This window comes from Chlorocebus sabaeus, chromosome 29 (genome assembly GCF_047675955.1).
Source record: "Chlorocebus sabaeus isolate Y175 chromosome 29, mChlSab1.0.hap1, whole genome shotgun sequence".
NCBI lineage: Eukaryota > Metazoa > Chordata > Mammalia > Primates > Cercopithecidae > Chlorocebus > Chlorocebus sabaeus.
Window position 1 is genome coordinate 17,768,916 of NC_132932.1, and position 18,218 is coordinate 17,787,133.

Consider the following 18,218-nt stretch of genomic DNA (forward strand, 5'->3'; position numbering starts at 1 on the left):
CCACTTTTACAATTGAGTTTTATTCTAGAACAAATGGTTTTACAACAAAGCTGATCTTAAATAGTACATTTCCCCGCTGATAACAGCGCTATCTTCCTTCAACCCCCAGACCAAGGGATCAAAGCTACTGCTCAACTGCGTTTGACACCAGCTACCGACTTTTAAGGAATCTAGAACAAAGTCCTGGAGCCAGGCCAGAAGTAGTAAAAGCCTCAGCTAGCCCCTTCCTCTGTGCTGTGCTGACTGGGAGGGAGCCAGTGACTGGACATCTATGACCCCCCAAGTTTGTGGAATGTGGGGCTTCAGCTAAGGGTGGAGTAGTGTGATTTCAGCAGTGTCTCTACCTCCCTGACCCCTGTGCTGCTTTGCTCTGTTGTCACCTCCCGCACAATGTCGGGACACTGACCGGAAGTCAAACCTGTGCCTGGTGACCACAGACAAGCACAGGGATAACCGTGACCCTTGCTGCTGTGTCCTCACCGAGGCCAGCGCCCCACCTGCTGCAACAGCCAAGCCAGAGCAGTTCTGTCTGGGCCACAGCTACTCAGCCTGTGGACTCAGGTGTTATCCTGAAGAAGTTGCAACAAATCCTCAAAGAATAAACAACGTTGTGGCCCCTTTTTGGGCTTAAAAAAAAAAACAAAAGGGAAAACAGAAACTCACAGTGGCTGTGGCTCACCACGTGCCAGGCACTGTGCCAAACACTTCACATTTAGTGCTCATTACAACCCTATGAGGTAGGCCGTACCACTATCCCCATCTTACAGATGAGGAAACAACAGGCTCAAGAGTGAAGTCCCTCGCTTGCCTAGTATCTCAAAGCTAAGTGGCAAGCAAAGATGGGGCTCCAAGGTCTGTGTGACCTGAGTTCTTGGTTACCCAATATTTCAAAACTGTCACTTAGGAAACAAGAGAACATTTTTAGAAATAGGAGAAAACCCAACAGCCACAGTGATAGTCAAAGAGCTGAGGGGGCATCAGACCAGGTTCAGGGCCACTGCTAACTGCCAATGCCCTGCCCCAGCCCCAGGAGACATACAGACTCTACTCCCCTAGACGCGTAGCCCTGCTCTTAATAAATAAATAAAGGTCAGGCACAATTCTACACAAAGGCCCCAGAATTCAAACCACTGTCTTGTTTCTCAGGCTTTTGCTTAAGAGCCCAGTACTGGGTGGACTGGGGAAGTCCCTGATTTGGGTCAAAATAAATATGCCCGTTCTCGTCCAAAGCTTACCTGCCTTCCCTCCTCCCTGAGCTGTGCCTGGGGCCTTCTGTTGCCAAGCATGTTAAGGGGCCAGTTCCCCACGAGAAGCCTGTGGGCTCTGCTATTCCACTGTAGCCTAGCAGGGAGCTGACAGGCCACGCGGAGCACAGAGTTCCTACAATGGCTGTAGCCAGAGTTCCAGGTCAGGGAGGTGGGGAAGAAATGTCTCCTTTAGGACTTAACTCTTTAACTTCAGGGCATATTTATTCTGAACCCAAAATGAGTGGACGAAGAGGTAGGCAATAAAAGGAAGATAACTTTACCCCAAGTCATTGAGTTGGGGTAAGGGAGCTCCAGGATATTGACACCCCTACCCACCAACCCCAGAGAGGGTGATATGATTCCTTTCATTAGCACAGTATGATGACTCAGGAGATCTGAGGGGTGGGGAAGGCCACGACAACCTGGTCAGTCTGTGGACACATTCCCTACTCCTGCTGGGCCCTAGAAGATGGTCCACCTTACATCTCCATCGAGTCTGTAAAGTGCCATTAGCAAAATCACAGGAGTCAGGAGAAAGAACCAACAGTCCTGGAGAGACAGAGCCCTATGCTGTGAGCAGAGGGTGTCAAGATAACAGATGACCCCAAATCCTCTGGCCCTGGGGCTGGCTCGCTGCATCCTGCCCCGCCCTGCCCAGGAAGGAGTGCCCGCTGCTCTCCTGGCCCCCACTTCCTACTGGCCACACCAGAGGCCCAGTCAGGGAGCCCTGCCCCCTTCTCAATTCCTTCTGTCCTGTGCCTCCCTGGCTCCTCCTCTGCTGCCGTGGGCAAGGTCGTCGGGCCAGTACTGGTCCTCCATGTACTGTTCCATGTCTGTGCTGCTGTCAGGTTCTCTGTCCTCAGGGCAGGTCCAGAGGCTGCGGGCCTCCTGCTGTTCCCACTGCACCTCCACCAGCCGGTAGAGCTCCATGGCTGTCATGGCATCTTCTACTGATGAGTGCCCGTGCAGGCCCACCTGCTAACAAGAGCCAACACATCACTGCCTGCAAGCCTGGTGAGAGGCCTGTTACCCCAAGAAGCAAGGAAAGTTACCCAGGGTTCTTTGTGCAGGCCCAAGAATACATATGCTCAGAATGGAGGTTCACAGAAAAGGGATGGAACCTCAACTGTACACCATAAGCCAGGCAGCTTCTCCAAGCCAGTTTTCCTCAAATACAAGGCATGCTAGAAATCTCTTGCTTCAAAGGCTTGCAGACCAGATGAATAATAAATGTGAAGCCCAATAGGAGTAAGAGGTACTAGCTCCTCATCTAAGGCTATATGTCTGGTAGTAGGGGATGGGAGACCACCCTTCGGGGATACAAGAACCAAGAGTGAGGCAGGGTACAGATTCGGAAGAGATCAGCCTAGGAGAATGTGTTCTGGGAGAATTGCAGTACACACTGGGGAAGAAGGACCATGGAGAGAAACACCTGGGGCTGCCTGTACAAGAGGGAGACCCATTTATGCAAGGTCCCTGGACCTGGACTAGGGAAGAGAGAATGACAAGGAGGCTGCAGGCACAGCCCAAAGCCTTGTCTGTGGCTCAAGTGGCATGGAAGCCGGGCGGGCCTCCCTCCCTTCCAGTCATTCTCTCACCACGCACCTGGATCTTCTTGTGCAGCAGCTGCAGGGCCAGGTCCTTTAGAGAGACCCGGGCCCGGGTGTGGAGGCCGGGCTCGCTGAGGAAGTTTGGGACATAGGTGGTATCCCGGGTCTGGCTCCGAGGGTGGACATACTTGAGGGCCTGGAAGTCGTTGTGCAGCGCGTGCCCCACCACCACCTTGCCCTTCAGGAGCTTAAGGATCTGTGAGCAGAGAGAGGAGTCAGGGAGGTCCCCCCATACCCCATCAGGCTGGCAGGAGACACGCCCCGAGAACCCTTGGCCAATAGGTGCATGGATCCCTGTGGAGGGAGGCAGCACAGAGTGGGGAGATCATGAGCTCCACAGTCAACCATGCTGCCCCAAGTCTGAACCCAGACCCTTCTACTGTCTATACGCAGGGGCATACCTATGTTTTCCGCACCTGTCAAAGGGGAACACTGGCAGCAGCATTCCGTGGGGTAGCTGTAAGGACTAAAGGAGGTCATGGATGGAAGTCTTCCTGTTCCCAGATACAAGCAACTCTACTGCTGGCGCTGGCTCTCCTCTCAGGCTGGAAGACGTCACCAGGCCTCCACCCCCCTCTCCCCCACCCCACTGTAAGGTCTGTGAGTGCAGAGACCATGTTGGACTCATTAGTGAGGCTCCAGGGAAAGCGTCACATTTATTCTTTTTTTTTAATGCCTATCTTTTTCCAGTAGCAGAAAGCATTACATTTACTGATTTATTATTTACTTATCACAGGAGGTGATCAATGAAGACCAGCTGGGTGAAGTCAACAGAACCATGGCTGTCACTGGTAGACACACCACCGCAGCAGCTCTTATGAGCATTAAGGGCCATAATCCCTGTCTTCAGGACTCTGCCCCCTTGCCCTGCTGTGTACCAACTCCTCCTCACCCTCTTAACCTGCTCTCTTGCTCAGCTCTGGCCGCTTGCACACTGTGTTCCTCCCCTCCCTGCTGGGTGGCCTCCTCACACACCAGGGAGGCCACGTCCAGGGCCATGGGCCAGCAACCCCCTCCAGCCCTCTTAGCTGGGCTTAGGCTCTCCTTATCACCAGCTGCTGGCCTCCACAGCCTACCTCTGCTGGCAACATATGGTTTATCCCTAAACCCAGCTTTCATGGCAGATGGATAAGATGCATTGAGACTTCATGGTAGGGACATGCCACCATGCTGGTCACTCACCACACTGCCCCTCCCCCCAGTCAGCTATGAAGTGGAAAGAGATGGAGCACACCCCACAGTGGCTCAGAGTCTGGGCAGACAAAAAGTGGTCCTGCTCTCGGGACCACCACCCACCAGGTCAATGGAAGGGACCGAGGAGCTGGAGCGTTCACCACACACCTCCCCTCTTGTTGCTACTCTTACTGATTGGCCTCCTTGATACATAAAATAACCTCCAATCATTTCAAAGGAATGCTCAGGCCACAATGTTATGTGAAAAAGTAGGACACAAGATAGTGTACACCAGTATTTCCCAACCTTGCCTAATCCCAAGAATAACCCAGAAGTGTTAAAAAGTGGTTCTGTTATCAGGCTTGTTTAGAAAATGCAGATTTGTCTCCATGTAATTGATGTATGACACATTTTGGGAACAACGCAAATTTCACCTTTGCTTACGCATAATTTCGTCCTTGAGAAACACTGAGTGAATGCAGAAAACTGCATCCAGCTGAACTGAGCCAAGAGGGCACACACAATATGCACACAGCAACCCTGGTTCACCTGTGTGATGAGCCACACCCATCCACAGCTGGTGTCACACTTCCTGTCTGACTTCAAAGAACTCTCCTTCCACCACTTCACAGAAACTCAAGCTGCAACCTTTCTGCCTCCTGTTCCCACAAGCAAGCTTTAGGACTTTTTCAAGGTAAAGTGCCATACTTATTGGTGTATTGTGCATTTCTTAACCATTTAAGATGTGTGGAATAAGGAAAAAAAAAAGGAAGAAACAACATGTGTAAAACTGGACTACCTTTTTTATTAGGTTTCCATCTTATTTTTGGGGTGCCACTGATGTCCTTTTTAATACTGTTCCCTTCCTCCATTTCCCCTTAAGCCCTGTAGCTTTACGGTGCAAGTCTGCACAGTGTGATGATTTTTTGGAACAAGGGTCGGAGCCCTCCCCAAGCCTAATGGATCCGGGTCTCTACGGAGGGAACTGGGGACAGGGATCCTGGATTGTTGAAAAGGCCTCAGGTGTTTCCTAAGGTCAAGCACGTTTGGGAATTCCTGGTACATCAGTGTGGTCCCAACCACCAATTACATTTTTCTAAGCACTAAGAAACTAACATGAGGAAATAGGCCAAAGCATCCATACCTGACCATGATGCCACTGTGGGCTTTACAAATTTTATATCAACGCATACAACTTTTAAAACAGAAAGCAAACTCTAAAACGTAAGCTGTTTATCACCTTACAGTTGGTGTAGCCTTTCTATATTGTCCTGTGCAACAGGCCAGCAATCCTTATCTGGAGGCAGGTTTGGGATTTTATTTTTATTTTCCCTATTCTATGGAGAAGGAACTTACTGTTTGGAGCAGTTAGGTGACTTTCCCGAGGTTTCTTGCCCACAGTGAAGCAAAGTGGTGACTCAAACCTAGGGTGGCTCTTTCCAGCCCACCACACCTCCCAAACAAGTACCCAACCCTGCCCTTACCTCTTTCTGGGCCACCTGGAAAGGGATAGCCTTGCGCATGTGCTGCCGAGTGACGCCGCTCCAGCGAGTACGGTAGTCGACGATGGGCATCTCGGGCCTGATGTACTTGTCATAGAGGACATCGCCATGGTAACTCACGATGGAACAGCGGGCCAGCTCGCTCACCCGCCCTTGGGGTCCCGTGCCCACCATCTCACAGTCGATAGCCACACACTTGCTGGGCAAGGGCCCTGAGGCTTTCCTGGGAGCAAGCCTTCTGCTGCATGGGGCACCGCCAGATCCAGCCCTCAGACACTGCTTCCCACTGCTGGCAGCCTCAGTTGCTGGCACTGCCCTGAAAGAGGTGCGCAGTAGGGAGGACCCTGGTTCTGGAGGCATGCTCAGTAGCCCCTGCTCCTGCAGCAAGGCCTTCCGGGCCATGAACCGCTGGTGCTGTCGGCTCCTTCTCTTGTGCCTCTTCCGAAGCGCATCCTTGGCATTTGGGATGGTGAAGGAAGGGCACAGGCACTGAGCAGACTCAGGGGCCTCCCGGGGTACCATTCCAGTTAGCTCACTGCTTGGGGCAAGGGAAGCCTGGGGAGTAATCTTCCAATGGGGCAGCAGCCTGAAGAGAGAACACACAGGCCGAGGGGCTGGGTGAGAGTGTGCCAGGCAACCCATCCACCCTCCCTCCCTGCAGCCCAACCACCATCCCCTTCTCCCCACGGTGGGGATGCCCGAGAGCCCTACACTGTAGCTGGTGGCTCCCAGATTGAGCTGAGGACCCAGTTCACTAATAAAAGCATTCATACTGTAAACACATGCAAGTCACTGTTGTAAATACTACATGGAATCCCTCAATCTGTTCAATGACCCGAACAAAGTATTATTATCTACATTTTACAGAGGCACAGAGGTGAAGATATTTGCCCAATTAGTAAAGGCCAAAGGCTGATAGGAACCCAGAATCCACACCCTCAACCTCAATCAAACCATGGCTGAGTCCAATATTGTTAGCAGCTGACTTTTTTTCTGCTGTGATTTTTAGCTAAGAAGTATCAGACTTTGACAGACGTATGGTTATAGGAAACATAAAGGTTACAGAAACTGTGTAGCCCTTTTTAAGAAATCTTTTTTTTGAAATATGAAGGCACAGATCCTCAGAACCTGGAGAAAAAATTTCACAGGAAGCCCGCAGTAATTGAATAGTTATATTTTTTGTAATATGTTAACCAAATGTTATTTATTTATTTATTTATTTAGAGATAAGGTCTCGCTCTGTCACCCAGGCTGGAGTGCAGTGGCATGATCACAGCTCACTGCAGGGCTCAAGTGATCCTCCCACCTCAGCCTCCTGGGTAGCCGGGACTACAGGTGCACACCAGCACACCTGACTACCTTTTCTGTATTTTTAGTAGAGATGGGGTTTCATCATATTCCCCTGCTGGTCTTAAACTGGGCTCAAGTGATCCATCCACTTTGGCCTCTCAAAGTACTGGGATGATAGGTATGAGCCACCATGTCCGGCCTTTAAATGTAATTTCTTTACCTGACTTTGTAATTCATTAATCACCACAGCATCTACAAACATTTAAAAGTCCTGATCTGAAGTGCTTGCAGATTTCCGTGGTGGGCTCCCACCCAGCGGACTTTAAGCCCTCGTCATTGAAAGCTAGGATAAGAGGTGCTCTCGCACATTGCTGCTACAGGAAACGTCTAATGTTCCGGTGAGTTTGCAAAAGCCAGTATCTTCCCGACAGCTGAGGCCATAGCTTGGAAAGCCTATCTCATTTGTTATGCCAAGTCAGTCAGTACATTTTTAACAGATCAAACAAACTAGGGCTTTGAAGTCAGGCAGAGCAGGGTTGAACTCGGCTTATTTATTTATTTATGGAGGCGGAGTTTCGTTCTTGTTACCCGGGCTAGAGTGCAACAGCGTGATCTCAGCTCACTGCAATCTCCGCCTTCCAGCTTCAAGCAATTCTTCGGCCTCAGCCTGCTGAGTAGCTGGATTACAGGCATGCACCACCACGTGTGGCTAATTTTTGTATTTTTAATAGAGATGGTGTTTTGCCATGTTGGACAGGCTGGTCTCAAACTCCTGACCTCAGGTGATCCGCCTGCCTCGGCCTCCCAAAGCTCTGGGATTACAGGCGTGGGCCACCATGCTGGGCCTAACTCAGCTCTTTGTAAATTACCTAAACTGCTGAGTTTCAGTTTTCAGGCATGTAAACTGATCCTACCACCTCCTCTACTGTGTGAAGAGGAAATGACACAATGTATGCTGGGGTATTCCTGTATTCTAAACAGCAGGGGCTCAATAATCACTGTTCCTTCTCCCAGAGAGGTTAGACTCTAGCCTGTGGTTGGTAACCACCTCTTCTCAAGCCAGAGCAGTGCAACCCAGTGGGATAGAGGTTCTTCCAGAAGGACTTCTGGGTGGTGGCAGACTCACAGCCCTTTCCCAAGCCACAGGCCTTCTCCTGCCTCCCTTCCCACTCACAGTCCTCCTGCTCTTTCAGACTCAGCTATTGTTCTGCCACTAGGTTGCACAGGCCAATGCCACACGGAAGCTCTCTCGTGTCTCCACTGTGCCAAGTGCTGGGCAGCTGCAAAGGTGGATCCTGGACTCCAAGAAGTTTAGTTTCATGGTGGAGACAGAAACCAAGCACAAAGTGTGTTAAGGGCTGAATGAGAGGTGCTAGGGAGGCAAAACAGGTTGGAGGACAATTCTCTGGAGGTTTCCTGGAAGAAGCTAAATCTGTGTGCATGTAAAACAGTAACCTTCCAGGTAAAAGGGAGAAGAATCAGTGGCCATGTTAGGGGCAAAGGCTTTAAAAAAGAGTAACCCAGGGTGGAGGAAGAGGGCCCACCAGCAGCCTGAAGTCACTAGGGTGTAGAGCATAAGGCGGGTCATGCTGGAGGCACTGCTCCTCGCTCCTCTCTCCTTTGCACCGTTTCATCTTCTGCTTCCCACTCTGGTGGCCCTTCCACGAGCCACCCCTACTCCAATCTGGTGTTCCCTGAATTGGTGTCTACTGGCCAAGTGAATGGGGGAGCCTCAGAGGCACCTATGGAGGTCACTGAAATACCCCAGAGTAGCCCTGACTCAGGACATTAAGTCTAGCTGGGGAGCAAAGAAATTCAGTCCTCTGTGCTGAGCTCTTATAGCACAATTTGAGAATTATTACACCCTTCCAAGTCCATTGGCACACACAGTCTACCTCAGAGCTGTATGAAGGCAGGTTGGAGCCTTGATTGTCTCTGTCCCTTCCCCAACAGCCAGCCTAGAAGCTAGCACGTGGCCGGTCCTCTTCAGAAGGGTGTAGAAAGAGGTCTGGAGAAGATGAAAACCTGAGCAGTAGCAGCAGACATTAAGAGAAACGGGAAGGGGGTGGGAAGTGAGGTGAATTGCCAGGTTTGATGATACCACAGCATTTCCATAAAGACTCTCCACACTCTAGGGCAGGGCACCGCATCCCGACTTGACTCATCCAGACCTGACCTGTCCTGACTCATTCACCCTGCTTGCTCATCCCATCCTTTCCAGGAGACAAGGTCTCTCTTTTAAAAAGGTCTTAACTGTAACCAACTTCCTCATATTGACAGTCACATCTTAGAACTGACAAATTCACAACCTCAATTTGCTTCAGTCCAGCAATGGGAGAAAAAAGCCTAAGAAGCCCAATGCCAACCGTGCTAATAACTAATCTGGGAAAGCGGGGTGGTGGATAGTCCCCTCCTTTCTCTGTGAGGGGCTGAGGCTAGGACTAGGGTTGGTGGCTTTCCTGACCCTACTGGCAAGGTTTTAAAGAAGCCAGAAATTAAGTTATCTGAGAAAAGGTCTCTATGGCCTCCGATTTCAAGAGAGGAAAGCAGTCCTTTTCCAAACACCCTGACCTTGCTTGACAGAAGAGAGAAAGAGAGGCCCCCCCCCCCACATACTGTTCTATATTATTTTATACTCAGTACCCGTTTTAATAAGAAACGAGGAAGCAAAGCCAAAGGCAGGCAGCACAGCACCGCACCAGGCACCACACCGGAAACCAGGCCTGGGCCTGCCTGACATTAGCCTGATAGTTAAAATTCAAACTGTGACCTAGCAACCGATGTTATCCATAGATTCCAGACATTGTGTGGAAGGACACTGTGAAATTTCTTGTTCTGTTCTGTTTCACTCTGATTACCGGTGCATGCAGCCCCCGGTCACATATCCCCTAGATCCTCAATCAATCACGGCCCTTTCATGTAAAATCTTTAGTGTTGTGAGCCCTTAAAAGGGGCAGAAATCGCGCGCTCAACAAGCTGGGATTTTGAGACACTAGTCTGCTGATGCTTCTAGGTGATTAAAAACCACTTCCTTCACTACCTGGGTGTCTGTGGGGTTTTGTCCATGGCGCCTCCTGCTACATGCTGACACGTCAAAACCAACAGTCATCAAGGACACACCTCTTTGGGGGCCCAAATGTAGCTCAGTGAAGCTGGAGAGAAGTTCCACTCAGATAAAACAACCCTTTCAATAAGGACAAATACAAGCCTTTCTCTAGCCTGGACCCAGCGCTCTGGGAGGTCAGACACCGGGCCTTCAGGCAGGGAGGGGGTCCCTGGCCTAAAGAAAGGGTCCCAGCTGCAGAGTCAATGGAGCAAAGGCCCCAAAGGAACCACGAAGTCAGAATCCTCAGTGGCATCAGAGTCACCAACCTGCTGGCTGATCAGGAGGGCAGAGGGCAATTCTAGACCCTCCTCTGGCACTAAATAGCTAGATGATCTGGGGCAAGTCACGTCTCTTCACCATCGACCGAGGACTGTGAATTAGATAAGGGCTTCCCAAATACTGTTAATTACCAAATGGCATCTGATAAAAGGCTGATTTTCAGGCCCACTCCCACACCGTCCTAATTGCTATTTTGGGGAAAGGGGCCTGAGAATCTACAGTTTCAAAAAGAGCGCGCACGACCCCTACCCTCAAGCCACGATTCTGATAATTGCCCAAATCTGAGAAAATCTGGCTCGATAAGGTCCCCTGTGCTGCTAAAAAAAAAGTCCAAGGAACAATGACAACAACTAAAGTCTGCTATCCCGGCACGACCTCCCCGCTGGCTGGCGTTCTCCAGGCGTGACGCGTGGGAGGCCTGATCTCACCGGGAAGGACTCGGGCGTTGGTCACTTGCTGGCCGCGGCTGCTGGGCCCAGTCCCAACGACCAGCGCCGCCCCCTCTGGCCCTGGACCCCTGAGCAAAGCGAGGACTGGAGACAGGCGGCGCCCGGCCTGCTTTTCTGCCGGCCGGTAGAGCACGGTCAGCCCACTCAGGCGACACCGCCGCAGGCCGGGGAGGACACAACGCGCGGGGCCTGCGACCCCAGACACGCGGCCTCAGCCCGCCCGACCCAGCCGCCCCGGCACAGGGTCCTGGATCTCACCTGAAACCCCGCGCGTCTCTTCCGGTCCGCACGTGGCGTCCAGAAAGCCGGCAGCTCCCACATGCCCGGGCAAGCCCGGCTGCCACTGCCCGCCTATTGGCTCGCTGGACGGCAGCGCCCGCCCAAGGCCTCTTCTGATTGGTCGAGCCTGCCTGGCAGCGGGGAGGCGGACGAGAGCAGAAGGGGAGGGACTCCTGAAGGGGGCGTAACTCGTGCTGCGAGTCAACCATACTGGCGGGAAACTTTAAAGAAAAGGGAGGGGAGCCCGGCCTCCTCTCATCCCTGCGCGGTCCCACCTGTGTCCCCGGCTCCAATCCACTCCTCTACCTGGGTCGGGATGTGGGCTCCTGTGAGCCTGGGACCACCAAAGGCCGAATGACTTACTGAGTACACCCACATCTGCAGATTGGGAACATCGGCCCCTACCTCCTCGGGTGTTCTGGGATTGAAGGAAATAATATACACAGTGGGCACTAAATAAAGACTGAAAGGTTTCCTCCGTCAGCGCTGCTTTTTCATTTATTCTTTTGCAACATTTGACTCCTAAGTATTAAGTTCCTACGTGGGCTTGGCAGTGGGATGCACAGAATAAACACATAAGCATCCTGAGTTGTTTATCTAACAGCAGGGGAACAGCAAGGTTAACAGAAAATTCAGTGCAGCGTGAGGCCGGGGCGCAGTGGCTCACGCCTGTAATCCCAGCACTTTGGGAGGCCGAGGCGGATGATCAGCTGAGGTCAGGAGTTTGAGACCAGCCTGACCAACGTGATAAAACCCCATCTCTGCCAAAAATACAAAAATCAGCCGGGCGTTGACGGGCGCCTGTAATCCCAGCTACTCTGGAGGCTGAGGCAGGAGAATCGCTTGAGTCCAGGAGGTGGAGGTTGCAGTGAGCCGAGATCGCGCCATTGCACTCCAGCCTGGGCAACAAGAGCAAAACTCCGTCAAAAAGAAAAGAAAAGAAAAGAAAAATTCAGTGTAACATGAGTAATAACAAGAACAATAACAAACGGTTCACATGTATTATGTGAGCACCAATGATGTGCCAGGCAAAATATTCAGTTAATTTGTACAATGACCTTACTATTATTTCAGTTTTACGTCTAAGGAAATTGACACTTAAATTAAGGAGAAACACTTAGAGTCCAAAGATCCTTACCTAAGCAGGCTGACTTCCCTTAGTTCCCATTTTGCAAGCAGAAATGGTATTGGAAAGGTACCTGTGATGAGAAATAGGCTAGGAGCTGTTTCTGATGGGAGTACAAATTTGAGGGAAGCAGGACAAGGAATGAGGTCACAAGAGAGATCAATCCTTTTACCCAGGCCCCTGAAGGCTTTGGGGAGGCAGAGGGATTTAAGTCATAGATGGTTCACCAGTGGATCTGCATTTGAGAAAACTCATTCTGGCTGCAGCATAGAGAGGAATGCATGAGGACCGGAGAAAGAGGAGTGGGAGAGCGGTTGTGGAAATTTGGAAGATCCTGATGTCCAGAGTGGTGTGGAGGATAAAGAGCTCCCCCTAAGTAGCATTTGAAATGACAGATTCAAATGCTACTTAGGAGTCAGCGTTGATCAGAGAGCACAGAGGAAGGGGTTATAGGACACTGGTCTTCAGGCATGGAGACTGTGGGAGGTAAATCCAGGGCAAGGAGAGTTTTGTTTGTTTGTTTGTTTTTTTGTTTTTGTTTTTGTTTTTGAGATGGAGTCTCACTCTGTCACCCGGGCTGGAATGCAGTGGCATGATCTCGGCTCACCGCAACATCCGCATCTCGGGTTCAAGTGGTTCTCCTGCCTCAGCCTCCGAAGCAGCTGGGATTACAGGCATGTGCCACCATGCCCAGCTAATTTTTGTATTTTTAGTAGAGATGGGGTTTCACCATGTTGGTCAGGCTGGTCTCGAACTCCTGACCTCGTGATCCACCCACCTCGGCCTCCCAAAGTCCTGGGATTACAGGCGTGAGCCACCGCGCCCAGCCAAGGAGAGTTTTAAGAGAGTTAATATCCAGATCCTCAACTTCCATGGTGCTGGGCCTCAGTACATGCCTGGGGTCTTTGGGGTTCAGCTTCCCTCTCCTCCTATGTAACCAGCTGTCTCCCACTTTTCAAAGGCAATTCACATTGCACCTGTTCTAAATCTTGCTCTGCTGCATTACCTTGGAAAATAAAAGTCTCCAGGAGAAACAATAGGGAAAGTTTAAATAATGTATTAATTATTGTTGAAGACGGGGCTAGAAATCCTTCTACAAGTCAGGTGGTTTCTCATTCTTTGCTTTCACCAAGATCCAAGGAGGATCTAATCATGTTGTTAGGTCATTGAAAACATTTTCTTGAGACTGAGGCTGGTGGACTGCTTGAGGCCAGGAGTTTGAAACCAGCCTGGGCAACATAGCAAGATCCTGTCTCTATAAAAATAAATAAATGTGGAGGTGTGTGCCTATAGTCCCAACTACTGGGGAGGCTGAAGTGGGAGGATCCCTTGAGTCCAGGAGTTAGAGGCTACAGTGAGCTATGATTGAGCCACTGCACTCCAGCCTGGGTGACAGAGCCTGACAGACCCTGTCTCCAATAAATAAATAAATAAATAAATAAATGTTTTGAGTATAGATAATTATCAGGAATTTAAAAGAAGTGAGAGAACTGCCAGACTAAAACCCTTCCCACTTCTCTATGGTTTTAATGTAAACAATGTTTATCAGGCTTACAACTATAAAATCAAAACGACAGACTCACCCTGTCTCATTCTTACAAAAAGTGATTTTCATCTCTGCACTCACAAATTTATGGAAAAATAACTGGCTCAATCCATCTCCTTCAAAGATATATTTTCCATGACATTTTAATGAAGATTAATTAACTTTTATGTTTAAAGATTCTCTCATATGATGAAATGCTATGTATTTATTTTAATCATATGTACTACTAATAATTACAACAACATTTCAATCCAGAAGGAAAAATAATTAACCCTTAGAACCTCATGGTCACAGAAAATTTTTGAGAGTTAACAAGTTCAAATTTATCTACATAATTGTGTGACAGAAATGTACAATAGGGTGCTTCATAAAATATTACCAAGGATGAAAATACATTATGCTTGGATAAAACTCCACAGCAGAAGCTGAATGGGAAGAAAAAAAAGAATGTTGCATATTACGTCAAATAAAAAAACAAATCCAGATTTCATAAAGAGAGATTTTATTTAAAAGGATGATTTTGGGGTGGGGTGAGGGTGGTAAGACTCTCTAAACAGGGAGAACACTCAGGCCATAAATCTACAAACTCTCAAGGGGTAGGCAAAAAGGGATTTATTTCCTTTTCTAGGGAGGAGTAAGCCAGTCTAGAAAGAACCTGGTGTAGGCAAGTGGGATGAATGAGAGTGACAGGATGGGGCAGTAGATCAGGGATTGCTTTATCCTGAGGCCAGCCTGTTCTCAAGGTTGCTGTTACAGAGGGATTTCATGCTGGTTTAGGCTGAGGGTGGGCCAAGATTCAGAGGCCTTGGGGAAGGACAAAAGCTCAACCAAAGTTTTATTAATGAGCATTTTTTTCCAGCTGATCAATGGGCCAAGCAGTTCACCTAATCACTTATGAGGCAAATGGGAACTGGGGGTGTCTGTATCCAGTCTGGTAACAGGGTGTAGTGGGGAATTGCCATAGAGGGGAATCCATGAGTTTTATCTCAGTCATATGGGGAAGGGTGTTTCTTTGCAGTGAGCCATTTCCAGAACCCGAGAGGGTGGGGTTGAGGTGGGGTTTGGGGGTGAGGGGTTAATCATTGCTTTTCTCTAGCAGTGCTTAGGTAAAACTCAACATTGTCAGAAATAGTTTTTTCATGTACTTTAAAAATGAAGGTCAGGCGCTGTGGCTCACGCCTGTAATCCCAACACTTTGGGAGGCCAAGGTGGGTGAATCACCTGAGGTCTCAAGTTTGAGACCAGCCTGGCCAACATGGTGAAACCCTGTCTCTACTAAAAACACAAAAATTACCTAGGTATTGTGGTGGTCACCTATAATCCCAGCTACTCAGGAGGCTGAGGCACGAGAATCTCCTGAACCCCGGAGATAGAGGTTGCAGTGAGCCAAGATCATGCCACTGTACTCCAGCCTGGGCAATAGCGCAAGACTCTGTCTCAATAAATAAATAAATAAATAAATAAATAAATAAATAAATAAATAAAGAAGCTAGGCAAGGTGGCACATGCCTGTAGTCCCAGCTACTTCTGAGGCTGAGGCAGGAGGATCACTTGAGGAGAGCAGGAGTTCGAGGCCACAGTGCACTATGATTGTGCTACCCTCCAGCCTGGGCAATATCGTGAGACCCCACCTCTACAAAAAATAAATAAATGAAAATGAATAATATTTGTATCAAATCATTATGATATTTAGAGTCCATTGCATTCATTTAATGACATATTTTTAAGATGTCCATATTTACAGATGCTCCATGACTTAACAATGAGGCCATGTCCTGATAAACCCACTATAATTCACGAGTTGAAAATGTGCTTAATCCATCTAACCTACCAAACATCTATAGCTTAGCCTGACATACCTTAGATGTACTCACAACATTTACATTGGCCTAAAGTTGGGCAAAATCATCTAACACAAATGCTATAATAAGGTACTGAATATGTCATATAATTTATTCAAGACTGTACTGAAAATAAAAAACAGAATGATTGCATGGGCACTTGAAGTAAGGTTTCTACTAAATGTGTATTGTTTTTGCACTATTGTAAAGTGAAAAAAACGTTAAATTGAGCCATTGTAGGTCAGGGACCATCTATACTTACATTTATCATAAAAAAAATTGCTAAGTGAAAAAACCTGATGTCCCAAGTATTCAGTAAGGGTGGTCTCACACTGGCATCTTGACTGTAGATGGTAGTACTCATACCCATTCTTTCTTAGGGAAACCACTAAACTCACCCTCCAACTTCTGCTAGCTATGTGACTTTTGGCAAGGCTCTTGACCTCGCTGAACCAAGTCAGCCCTTCCCTTCTACCCAGAGGCTGCCTCTGGATTGAGTAAAAATGTCTCCTCCTAGGCCAGGTGCGGTGGCTCACGCCTGTAATCCCAACACTTTGGGAAGCAGAGGCCAGTGGATCACAAGGTCAGGAGTTTAAGACCACCCTGGCCAACATGGTGAAACTCCATCTCTACTGAAAATACAAAAATTAGCCGGGCATGGTGGCACGTGCCTGTAATCTCAGCTACTCAGAAGGCTGAGGCAGGAGAATCACTTGAACCTGGGAGGCAGAGGTTGCAGTGAGCCGAGATCGCGCCACTGCACTCCAGCCTGGGTGACAGAGCAAGACTACATCTTGAAGAAAAAAAAAACAACAACTCCTCCTACCACAAAGACGAGGCCTTCTTTATAACAGAGCTTGTTTAGGCTGGGGCCTGGTGGGGAAAAACCCGTGATCCAAGCTCTGACCTCACAGACCCCATCATTTCCCCCTCCGCATTTTCAATCTGAAAACACTTGAGACAGGATTTGACCTATTTTGCATTTACAAATCATTATGCTACAGTCAGAGTGCCATTCTTCCTGCCCTGTGTACTCATTTTGAGGACTTTTTGGGGTACTGTGGGGATCCCCATGGTGCTGGGCCAGGTGCAGACTTGAAAGAGAGTGTTGATCTGCTCAATTTTTAGAGCAATTGTTCTCCATGTGTCGTCCTAGCCCAGCAGCATGGGCATTTACCTGGGAGTTTGTTGGACCTACTGAATCAGAAAATCAGGGTGTGGGGCCCAGAAAGTCAGGGGATGAGGCCCAGAAAGTCAAGGGGTAGGATTAAGAAAATTAGGGGGTGGGGCCCAGCATTTTAACAAGCTGATGAAATAGCTAATCCTGAGGCATGCTGAAGTTTAGGATCCATTGCGTTGGAGAGTATGAAGCTGACAACACTCCCAGTGCTAAATGTGAATAATGTACTTGTTTTATTCACACAGCTCCCCCCTCTCTTAGCTCTCTTGATCCAGCAGTAGCTGGACTTTGGACCTACCAGGACACAGCCTGGCACCGAGACAATTAAGGTACCTTTGTACCATCCCCCAACTTCTGAGAATGTCCAGGATTCTCAGACCCAGACTAAGTCTCACATGGCTAATTTTTTAATGGAAGACTGGAGGGATTTGATCCAGGGGGGTTTTATTCTCTGCGGTTGCTTGCTCCATTCTAGATAGAGTCCCCTCACATATAAAATTAATCCTTCATTCAGTGGTCCCCAGTCTTGACTCAACATGCTGAACTGTAAAATACACAGATGCTTGGGGTCACACCCCAAGATTCTGATTTAACTGGTCTGGGGTGGGGCCTGAACAGGACGGTTTCTAAATCTCCGCAGGTGTTAGTAGTTTGTCGCTGAGACTGACGAATTGCCGCTAAAGTGGAGTTACCTAAAGCTTCCAGCAGAGGACGCTGCCTCTCTGCCCATCCACGGAAACATGAGCAGGGAAACCTGACAGCCGCAGTTGCGATGGGTGGGGCTGAAAATCAGGCTGCTTCCTAAACCTGGTTGATGCAGTTAAGGCGAGGAGCCAGATGCCCTGACCCTTGATTCGCCGACGCTTTTGTGTTGAGACTCCAAGAAAGTTACCTTAAAAAGTTGTAAGTTAGGGCTGGACGCTGTGGCTTGTGCTGTAATTCCAGCATTTTAGAAAGCCAAGGTGGGAGGATCACTTGAGCCCAGGAATTTAAGACCAGCCTGAGCAACACAGGGAGACTCCGTCTCTACAAAAAATACAAAAATTAGCCAGGCGTGGTGGTGGGTGTCTGTAGTCTCAGCTGATCGGGAGGCTGAGGGAGGAGGATTGCCTGAGCCCAGGAGGCTGGGGCGGCATTCAGCCTAGATCACACCACTGCACTCCAGCCTGGGTGACAAAGTCAGACCCAATTTCAATAAATAAATAAATAAAAACAGTAGTAAATTGTCTATTTTGCTGAGTGACCAAGAGATAAGTCACAACCTCTGCAGGCCTTGATTTTAGTATTTTTAAAGTGGGGAGGGATTTGGTCTACATTCATCTTTCAATATATATTGAGCCCCCTGAAATGGGCAAGATACTGATCTGGAAGGGGAAGGATACATATTTAAATGGGATAAAATTCCTACATGATAAGGGAGACTAATAGAAAGATGGTGGTTTCCATTTGTTCCTATTTCAGGATTGCAGACTTGTGGGTGCCCAAGGCTGGTGAAGAGGACAACCATGAAAACTATGAAAGAAAAGGCAGAAAAGACCAATATTGTGTATATACCTATGCCATTTTGTATTGTGACACTTCACTTGCCTA

General features: G+C 48.8%; 1 protein-coding gene across 19 annotated transcripts in view; it reads right to left on the minus strand.

Moving 5' to 3' along the window:
• The window catches only part of AEN (apoptosis enhancing nuclease), a 27,386-nt gene continuing 9,168 nt past the window's right edge, over nucleotides 1-18,218 (minus strand). For 11 of the 19 annotated variants that reach the window (XM_073013045.1, XM_073013041.1, XM_073013037.1 and 8 more), the window contains 3 exons: nucleotides 5,515-6,118; nucleotides 2,853-3,053; nucleotides 1-2,225 (listed from right to left, as the gene is read on the minus strand). In XM_073013045.1, coding sequence (XP_072869146.1) covers nucleotides 1,986-2,225; nucleotides 2,853-3,053; nucleotides 5,515-6,054 — 981 coding nt within the window. In that variant the 5' untranslated portion in view covers nucleotides 6,055-6,118 and the 3' untranslated portion in view covers nucleotides 1-1,985. Of the gene's footprint in view, nucleotides 2,226-2,852; nucleotides 3,054-5,514; nucleotides 6,119-8,717; nucleotides 8,848-10,635; nucleotides 11,034-14,092; nucleotides 18,141-18,218 lie in introns of those variants that run through there. The other 8 variants (XM_073013048.1, XM_037987708.2, XM_037987709.2 and 5 more) reach the window with 8 other exon arrangements.